This window comes from Galendromus occidentalis, unplaced genomic scaffold (genome assembly GCF_000255335.2).
Source record: "Galendromus occidentalis unplaced genomic scaffold, Mocc_1.1 scf7180000077206, whole genome shotgun sequence".
Taxonomy (NCBI): Eukaryota; Metazoa; Arthropoda; class Arachnida; order Mesostigmata; family Phytoseiidae; genus Galendromus; species Galendromus occidentalis.
The window spans coordinates 1-9,815 of record NW_003805194.1 but is presented as its reverse complement, the minus strand read 5'-3'; the positions used below and the strand labels follow the sequence as shown (position 1 = coordinate 9,815).

General features: G+C 47.7%; 2 protein-coding genes across 2 annotated transcripts; both read left to right on the top strand.

The window, feature by feature from the left end:
- Window positions 1-2,355: 2,355 nt before the first annotated feature.
- Window positions 2,356-2,811, top strand: LOC108864051 (uncharacterized). Its single transcript, XM_018638931.1, has one exon. The coding sequence runs from the start codon at window positions 2,356-2,358 to the stop codon at window positions 2,809-2,811; it is 456 nt and encodes a 151-aa protein (XP_018494447.1).
- A 4,283-nt stretch (window positions 2,812-7,094) lies between these two features.
- LOC100901439 (uncharacterized protein K02A2.6-like) lies at window positions 7,095-9,802 on the top strand (the record flags this gene model as incomplete). Its single annotated transcript, XM_003741835.2, has 1 exon — window positions 7,095-9,802. A coding segment is annotated over exon 1 (2,708 nt), but the record flags the coding sequence as incomplete, so codon positions are not given.
- Between the last annotated feature and the right edge of the window lie 13 nt (window positions 9,803-9,815).

Genomic DNA, 9,815 nt, shown 5'->3' with positions numbered 1-9,815 from the left:
CCATGGTTTCCGATAATGAAGAGGACATTATCGAAGAGCCGCCAGAAGGCGAGCCTATAAATGTGTCCGATGATGACACAGAGGTAGATCGAGCACAAAGCTCTCCCTCATACCCCCCAACGGAGCACATGACCTTAAGACGACGTACAAATATCAAAAAACCAAAACGGTATGATATTCAGCTCAATGAAGCCGAACTTGACGAACCAAAGACTTATAAACAAGCGATGTCCTCACCATACGCCAAACAATGGCAACAAGCAATGCAGGACGAAATCAACTCAATAAAATCTCACGGTGTTTGGTCCCTAGTAGACCCACCTAAAGATAAGAAACCTATCACCTGTCGATGGGTATATCGAGTAAAAACCAACGCTGAAAACAAGCTTGACAGATTCAAAAGTCGGCTCGTCGCGCGCGGATTTCACCAAGTAGAGGGGATCGACTTCAATGAAACCTATGCAAGCGTGGCTCGATTTGATACATTACGAGTATTCCTGGCCATCAGCGCTGCTAAAGGTATGAAGCTAAAACAATGCGATATCAAAACTGCCTTTCTCTACGGAGATCTCGAGGAAGAGGTATACGTAACTCAACCTCCCGGCTTCGAGGATGGCACAAACCGAGTTTGCTTACTTCATAAAAGCTTATACGGTCTGAAACAATCGCCCAGATGCTTCAACAAGAAACTTGCAGAAGTCCTGAAGAACCTCAACTTGACTCAAAGCCAAGCAGACAATTGTCTCTTCTACAAACGCGCAGAAAACGAACTAATTCTACTCGTCGTCTACGTCGATGACATGATGATAAGCACCTCCAGCGATCGTCTTATGACAGAAACACTGGATGGCATATCGAAAAATTTTACAATCACGACATCCCCACCAGGTCTTTTCCTCGGGATGCAAATCACTGTTGATAAAGCCAACAATATCTGGATCAATCAAGAAAAATATACCAAGAACGTTTTGAAGCGATTCGAGATGCAAAACTGTCGCGCTCAATCCATACCAGCTGATTCAGGAATTTACTCAATCGAGCAAGCGACAACGCCTGAATCGAAACGTCCTTATCGAGAAATCATCGGAAGCTTGATGTACCTCGCGATAGCCGTCAGAGTCGACATTGCCTTCATCGTCGGCTGGCTCAGTCGCTATCTAGACAATCACACCGAAGCTCATTGGAACGCAGCTCTAAGAGTCCTGCGCTATTTACAGGGTTCCACCGATCTGTCAATCGTGTACTCAGGCAACGGTGATCCAACCCTTACCAAAAGCCTAGAATTTTACACGGACGCCGATTACGCAGCGTGCAAGGAAACGCGTAGAAGTGTAAGCGGTCTTGTTTGCAAACTAAACGGTGGTCCAATTCTATGGCAATCCCAAGCTCAAAAATCAGTCAGTCTGTCAACTACAGAAAGTGAATTCATAAGTGTCACTGAAGGAGCTAAATCAGCCCTGTGGCTCAAGATCCTATACAACGAATTGAACATCCATGGTCACTCCGACCATTTACGTGGACAACCAAGCGGCAATAAAACTCATCCAAAATCCGCAGTTCCACAAACGGACCAAACACATTGACGTCCGCTACATGTTCATTCGAGAGACTCACGAAAACAAACAGCTCAGATTCGAATATATACAAACTCAAAAACAATTAGCAGACCTTCTGACGAAAGCACCAGCCAAACCGATATTCGAGAATCTTCGGAATCTGATCGGTCTGAGAAAATGGTCTCCAAAATAATGATGATCGTGATGCTCTTGACATCACTCTCGTCAGCGACCCCGAACTATTTCACTTACGACGACTGTCCAACCGAATGTACAACGAAAAACATCAGCTGCATCATTGAGAAAAATCCAATCAATTTCCTGAGACGATGCACACCTTCCAACTCATCCTGCGCGGAAGAAGCGAATGACAGCACAGCCTGTCTCAGGCCAAATCTACCGCCCATTGGAGGCGAATCTATCTGGCTAGAATTCAAGGAAAAATTTCATCCTGAAAAGAAGCCAGACGACAGCAACTCTGATTTGTTGCACATGGCCCTCGCCATCGGCAGTGCGATACTCGCACTTGCGCTGATCATTGCGATCACAACTCTGTGCATGCTTTCCAGTTCCCGAACCAATTATGAGCTCATACCAACAATCCCCAGCGATAGCATGCAAAATGTCGTTGACTTCCCATACCAATCAACTACAATCCCAGCTTAATTAAGATCATAATCACTTGATTACAGATCGAACCCCGGCTTAAAACCTCCCTCGATTAAAACAACCACCCGCTGAAATCTCTAATTCGAACGTTTTTTTTTTCGCTTGCTGTGCCTAATAACAAAACCCAGATATGAACCAAGAATCAGTGAAACCCAAGAAGAAATGTAAACCCCAGCCATACTGGATTTTCGCACTAGAATATCAGAAAAAACACCATATACCCGATATAGAAACCCTCAAAATTGTAACCGACGAACCATGGCGAAAGATGACCGAAGAGGAAAGAAGACCATACAGAGAGAAAGCCCGACAACAACGCGGCCAAATCGAACCAGAACCATGTCCTAGGAAGGACTGTCAACACAACGTGGAAGCACTAGAAATACTCAAAAAGGCTAACGAATCATTACGACAGCAATACTGGCAATACAAAGAAATAACAGAAAGAAAAATCCTGAACCTCGAAAACAAATCACTCCCTGAACCGACAGAAGAGGAAATACGAAGACGAAATCGCCTAACTCCAACAGCATGGAGTCCAGCAGAAATCGACTACCTCCACTCCTCGGAAGATGACTCCAAGTGAAGACACAAACATCAAAACGAGAAAAATCGCTTCTTTCTCTCATTCGTTCTTTCATCTGAAAAACATCAATCTCAATTCCTGACAACTTCCTCGAAATTCTCGAAGTTCTTGCATTCCAGTAAAGGATTACTGGGCACCGGCAGAACAGAAACAAGTTCAGGCTTCGTAAGACTCAGCAGACGGACACAACGCCGATCTTCCGGACAGTAACATACAAGAAATGTTTTAACAGGACGACATGCACACTCGGACAACTCAATAAATACATCCGGAGAAGCTGTGGTCACCGGGGAACTCGCAGTCGTTGGAGAAACCGGCGGAGCCGTCGTGCCGAAAATTATCACGGTTTCGGTTGTGGTGGACACGTTGACGACCTCTTCACGGCGAAAATGGAATCCCCGAGCTGAAATCAAACCACATTATAACCAGCCATCATGCATAATCATTCACAGCAACCAATCAACAATCAATATAATACGAAGAATATCCTACCCAACATAACGACAACGGCAATCCACATCAAAATGAATAACCATGAGGTCATGCAACAGCACGACCATCGACTCCGCTGTCTCCCGAAACGTCCTCCAGAGTTCTCCGACGGTCCACTCCCGACGGATTCAAACACACCGTCCTGACCGACGGCACCCAACTCCACGATGTCCTCCATTTCGTCGATGACCTCCTCCAACCGAAGATGTCGAACACCGTTCCTCTGATCACGAGTCACGAGTACAGTAAGAGCGTCCCGATCGTGTCTCAACCATGACGACCTCTTCAAATTTTTTTTTCCTCCTCCTTCCAACAAACGAAGACAAATTTCTAACACGCCGTGAAACACGACTCGATCAACAAAGAACATAAGCGGAACCCAGACATGAATAGCTCACAAAACTAACGGACTTAAATTCTTTCCCTCACGAAAATCTCTGACTCAACGAAAAAGAAGCTACGAAATCAACCTCAACCAACTTTATTGAAAATATCTTCATTTACGATCCCTCGACACTGACTCGGAGGGGAATACTGCAAAAGCTTTTACTCCTCAGTGTCTCGGGATCCGAGATATTGGGAAAAATAACTTCTCAGCTCTATCGCGCTTCGCTGCACCATATTCGCAACACCGATCCGAACGATCCAGACACTCCGAGCGAGTGCTCCCCCGCACTGTCTCCAAAACACGCTGCCGCCGCACGCAGGCGCCGATCATCGCGAACTTTCTCGACGAAAAATCGAAATTTCGAACGGACTCGAATCAACGCTGTACGAATTATTCGCATATATTCTCGCATGGCAAAGTATTATCTATCTCACAACTACCACTCATTTTACACCTATTTTCGGACCAAAATTGTCCGAATTTTCGCTTAGAAGCCTTCGATGTTACCTATTAGAGGGGATGTTGAGACTAACTTTAGAATAGCTACACTCATTCTTCTAAGCTAAGCTTTCTGTCATATCTATTTCGGTAAACCCCGACTCCGTACTGTGCCACGTGCCAGAGGCTCCAGCTCTGACACATGTCAGAGGCTCCACTCATCAGGCCTCTCTTCTGATTCCGTATTTAGTAACCATCTGGAAATCTTACTCGATGCCTTACGAACTGTGCCTCTCGGAGAGGGTCAACCTACTGATATATAAGACGACACTTTCTCCAATAAAATTACTGTGGTGTGCTCCCATCTCAACCTCCGGTTGTCCTCTCTGAGCTCGTACGTGTCCCGCTGATCTACCGAACCTAGCCTTCGACCAATCTAGGAACAACAGTTTCCCACAACGGAGAAGTCGGCGCCAAAAAGCTGCGACTGCACTGAGATAGTTCGTAATAACCTCCGATAACAATTTTACCAAATTAAACGACTAATTACTCGATCTTGCAGATCTAACTTGTCACTCTTCTCCGCTACGAAGAGTCGAGAGGAAGAGTAACCTAACCTAACCTCCTTTTTTTTTGCGGGGCCAGGAATAAAAATGCGTGTTGCAGACCGTGCACAGCGCCTCACGGTACTGTGGGAGTCGCAAACCCACTAAAAACCTGGTGGTTCCCCAACCCCCGCTTTCGAGCGGGGGCGCCGCTCTCATGGACGGAACTGGGTTAGCAATACTTCGAACACATGAGAGCGGGAGCTGCTCTTACCCCCTACTCTGACCCCCTCTACCAGCAAATTTGTGCGTTGTCGTGTGGCGTTGTAAGTGATGACCGTGGGTTGTTGTTGTGTAACGTGGTAGATGGTGAACGTTTTAGATTGTACGTGTCTATGTCACGACGGTTGCCAGCCGCCGGTTTCTCCCCCTACTCTAGTGGTCAGGGTTATCCCTCGCCCCGTCGTCACAGAGGTTGCAGATGTCTGACTCGCGCTTCCCGATTCGTTTGAGGAACTCTCGGAAAGCGCCGTGGCCTGTAATGAACTGTGTCAATTCGTAAGTCAACTCTCCGTGTTCTCTATGACACCATTTGTCTATGTTCGGGATAAGTTTTCGGATTCGAGCTCCCCTGCCATCTGCTGGGTGAGCTGACCAACTTTCCTGCCAGATACCGATGCACTCCTCCTCGTAGTTCGTTGGGCTTCTGGCTCCGTTCCGTAAGTCTGAACTTGATGTCCCAGGGTATCATCCGGCCGATGACGAAGACGCCTGGAGTGAAGACGGTCTTATACGCTCTGCTTACCCTTATTGCCGCCACCCTCTGGCTCTTGGTGAGTAGATCTCTGATTTTTCGTAGCTTGAGAGCCTCTTCCCAGACGGGCAGTCCGTAGGAGACTATTTGCTCGCTGACTTTCGCCAAGAGCTTCCTCTTTCCCTCCTCGGTGCTGGAGGTCCTAGCAAGGTTTCGGTTAATGTCGTTCGCGGCTTTAGCAGCTTTTCTACAGACGTCTTCTATATGCTTCACGTATGTAAGTTTCCTGTCTAGTGTGATGCCTAGATACGTGACCGAGTCGTTTATACTTATCCTGTTACCCTTGTGGTGTATATCCAGTCGGCATCTTTGGCGCCTTCTGGAAAAAGCCATTGCTTCTGATTTCTGCGGGGCCATTTCAAGCCCCAGGCCACTTAGGTGCTCGTCTACGAGCTCGATGCACTCGTTTGCCCTGCGTTCGACAACCTTCTGGTCCGTGTCCTTAACGACGACCACGATATCATCGGCGTAACCTATGATCTCGCAGCTGAATGGTAGCTTGAGTTTGAGAATACCGTTGTATGATAAGTTCCAGAGTGTCGGGCCGATTATTGAGCCCTGGGGGACCCCGGCCGACATCAGTTTCTTGAGCCCGCCGCTGCTAATCTCTCTCTCCCTGAAATAGCTTTCCAGAATGCTCGTTAGTTCATTCGAAACTCCGTTCTCCCTCAGGCTGCTTCTGATAGCTGTCCAGCTTAGGGAATTGAAAGCGTTCTTAACATCAATGAGGATCGCCAATACGATTTTTCTGCTACCTAGGTTGCTCTTATCAAATTCCTGTTCTACCTGTTCGGTGAGTCTCTTGATCGCCTGGATCGTCGATCTCCCTTTGCGAAATCCGTACTGGTTATCATGTACCAGGCGTCTGGAGCGCGGCCTTCGGCCGCGCTCGTCTCTTTCCCGTGCGTTCCCGGGGAGCGCATTGTAACTCTGTAAGTGCAGGCTTCTCACGAAGATGACGACGCGTCGCAAAAAAAAACGACCAAATTCCTGCCTGAAATTTCGGCAATATCGAAAGCAAAAGTGGTTGTCGATGTTTCTGGATTCAAAAATTATCTCAAGTTGATGTCATGGAAAGCTGGCAAAGGCAAAGCGCGGTTCGTTTACGTTTTGGCCGTCAACCTTGGTCAGGTCAAGATCAGTGTGGGGCAAAATCATAATCACACGTGTGATTATGATTATAATCATAGTCATAATCATAGTGTCGTGTAGCTCACGGAATTGGTGGTGACATCAGACACCTTAGGGCTCGAGTGTCACCCGTGGCCATGCCTATGCTAGCTCGCGGCCAGAGAGATCCTCGCGCGCTGCATTTTTCTAGAATAAAGTCAGTCTGCGAGTAGTCACTAATGGTGACACATCGGCTCCCGGAAATCTAGTGTTTTCACTCGACAGACACAACATCTGGTTCCGACACTGCCGAATCGATATTCGTGCGGGACTCCTAGTGATCAAACGGCATCTTCGAAATCCCGGAAAAAGTGACTGAAAGTTGTTCGGAGTCCGAAACTCGGACAGAGCTCATCCAAACAAGAAACTATCTGGAGGAAAACGTGTGAGAGACGATCTCTTCAGTGTCACCCCTAGGATTAGAAGAAACTTCAAAATGACGGAAACAGCGATCCTCGACGAGAGACTAAAAACTGAGGTAAAGGCGAATCTGAACCGACTGATTCCCGTCTTCCGCCATAACGAAGAAGCGAACGAGTACTTCGACAACTGGATTGACCGATGGGGGAAAGTCATCGAAAGGGATGGCGTCCACCTGTCTGAGGCTGAAAAACAGGCCATCATTATCAACAAATTAGGCGATAGTGAACATTCACAGTTCCGAACGTACATGCTGCCCACCGATATCTATGAAGTTCCCTTAAAGCAAACCCAGCAGGTCCTGCGGTTCTTGTTCAAGCCCACAGTATCGCTTTTCTCGCGTCGCATGGATTTCTTCCAAACGCAACGAGAGGGCAGGACACTCACGGATCTGTTGGGCATCGTCAATACTAGATTCGAGAGGGCTGAAATGGACGCAAATACCTTCACAACGGAACATCTGAAGTGTTTCATTTTCATCTCTGCTCTGAATGATCCAGAGGACGCGGCGTTAAGGCAACGAGCGATCAGGAAAATGGACGAACAGCCAGACACGAATCTGAGAAGCCTGCACTACGAACTTCAGAAATTCCTAGAGTCAAAGCGTTCCCTGCTGGCTACCAGAAAGTCTGGTGATAGCATGATTAATGAAATTCATGCAAAGACTCCAAGCAAATCTTCCGCGGCCGTCCGCCCAGCGAACAACGTCAAATGTTACCGCTGTGGGAGATCGAACCACAATCAAAATGATTGTCGTTTCCGCGAAGCCAAATGTCACAACTGCGCCAAAACCGGTCATTTGGCTATTATGTGTAGACTGTCGGGGAAGAAAACACCAAATTCAAATCCGAACAGAAGAGTGAATCGGATAGAGGCAGATAAACAAAACCCAGAGATCGTGAGGAAGGTCATGATCGATAACATGCCAGCAACCTTGACGGTCGACACCGGGGCTGCCGTCACCTTGATCCCCATGTCCTTATGGAAAAAGCTAGGCTCTCCGGGGTTGGAGCCTTCGTCGATAAAACTGACAACCGCAAGTGGAGGTCCCTTACTTACGCATGGGAAACTCAATGTGAGAGCCAGAATGAATGGGCAGGAGTTCCCGGCGTGCTGCTACGTCACGGATAAATGTGCTCTCCTCGGTCGCGACTGGTTAGTAAAGGACCGAGAGTTGATGAAGGTCTTAGCACAAACATCGAAAAAATTCGACACCCCGATCGAAACAGTGAAGAAAAATTGTGTCGGAGAAGTGGTCCCTCTTCCGACGAGAAAAGGCGCACTGAAGATGGAGAATCGTGAGCAAACGACGAAAACTCCAGCGAATGCCAAATTAGAAGAAGATCTGAAGAAAGAGATTCAACAGAAGTTCCCAGCTGTGTTCAACGAGGGATTGGGAAAGTGTACGACCGGAAAAGTGAGACTGTCGTTGAAGGAGAACACCAAGCCGATCTTCAGAAAAGCGAGATCGGTGCCTTACGCCGTCCTGCCAGCTCTCTCCAAAGAGCTGGAGCGACTCGTGAAATTAGGGGTACTGAAACCGACCACAAATTCGGAATTCGCTGCGCCCGTGGTTGTCGTCAGGAAGAAGGGAGGAGAAATCAGGCTTTGTGCCGATTTTTCCACAGGACTCAACAACGCTCTGCAGGACGACAAGTACCCATTGCCGACGGCACAAGATATTTTCAGTCGATTAGCTGGAGGAAAATTTTTCTCCAAAATCGACCTCGCAGAAGCGTATCTGCAAATTGAAGTCCACCCCGATGATCGAAATCTAATCACGATCAACACGCCCAAAGGATTATTCGAGATGACCAGATTACCTTTCGGACTGAAGACTGCACCGAGTCTCTTCCAGAGGATCATGGACGAGACTCTTGTGGGAATTCCAGGAACAGCCATATATCTCGACGATATTTTGGTGACCGGGCGAACAGCCAAAGAGCACCGCGATAGGGTTCTCAAGGTTATGGCTAAAATCCAGAAAGGTGGATTCCGTATCCGGATGGAGAAATGTTCCTTCCTACAAAAGCAGATCAAGTATCTCGGGTTCATAATTGATGAACACGGGAGGAGACCCGATCCCGCGCAAATCCGTCCTATCGTCGAGCTTCCAACTCCTAAAGATGCTAAGGATGTCCAAGCATTCCTTGGACTCGTAACATTCTACTCGAATTTCATCCCCGACATGAAGAGAATCAAAGAACCGCTGACACCACTCCTGAGGAAAAACGTCAAGTTCGTATGGACCGAACGATGCGAAGAAGCCTTCGAGCAAGCTAAGAAGATATTGCAGAGCGACTTGGCATTGACCCACTACGATCCCCAACTTCCGCTGGAGGTCTCAGCTGACGCTTCGCAGTCAGGGGTGGGCGGAGTGCTCCTGCATACTTTCCCCGATGGCTCCAAGAAGGCGATAATGCACGTGAACAAGGTTCTCACTGAGACCGAGAAACGTTACGGGCAAATCGAGAAGGAAGCGCTAGCTCTGGTGTTTGCAGTGAAAAAGTTCCATAAATATATTTATGGCCGCCACTTCATTCTCAACACAGATCACAAGCCCTTGTTGTCCGTCTTCAAAGTGGACGGGGGCCTACCAGGATTCAGCGCAAATCGCTTACAGCGTTGGGCGTTGATCCTCGCTGGATACGATTTCACGCTACGGTTCAAGAACACTACAAGTTTTGGTGAAGCAGATGCGCTCTCTCGACTCATAAAGGAGAAGCGAGAAACCGAG

Coding starts and splice junctions, on each gene's coding strand:
- LOC108864051 (XM_018638931.1), top strand. CDS start 2,356: ATGAACCAAGAATCAGTGAAACCCAAGAAGAAATGTAAACCCCAGCCA.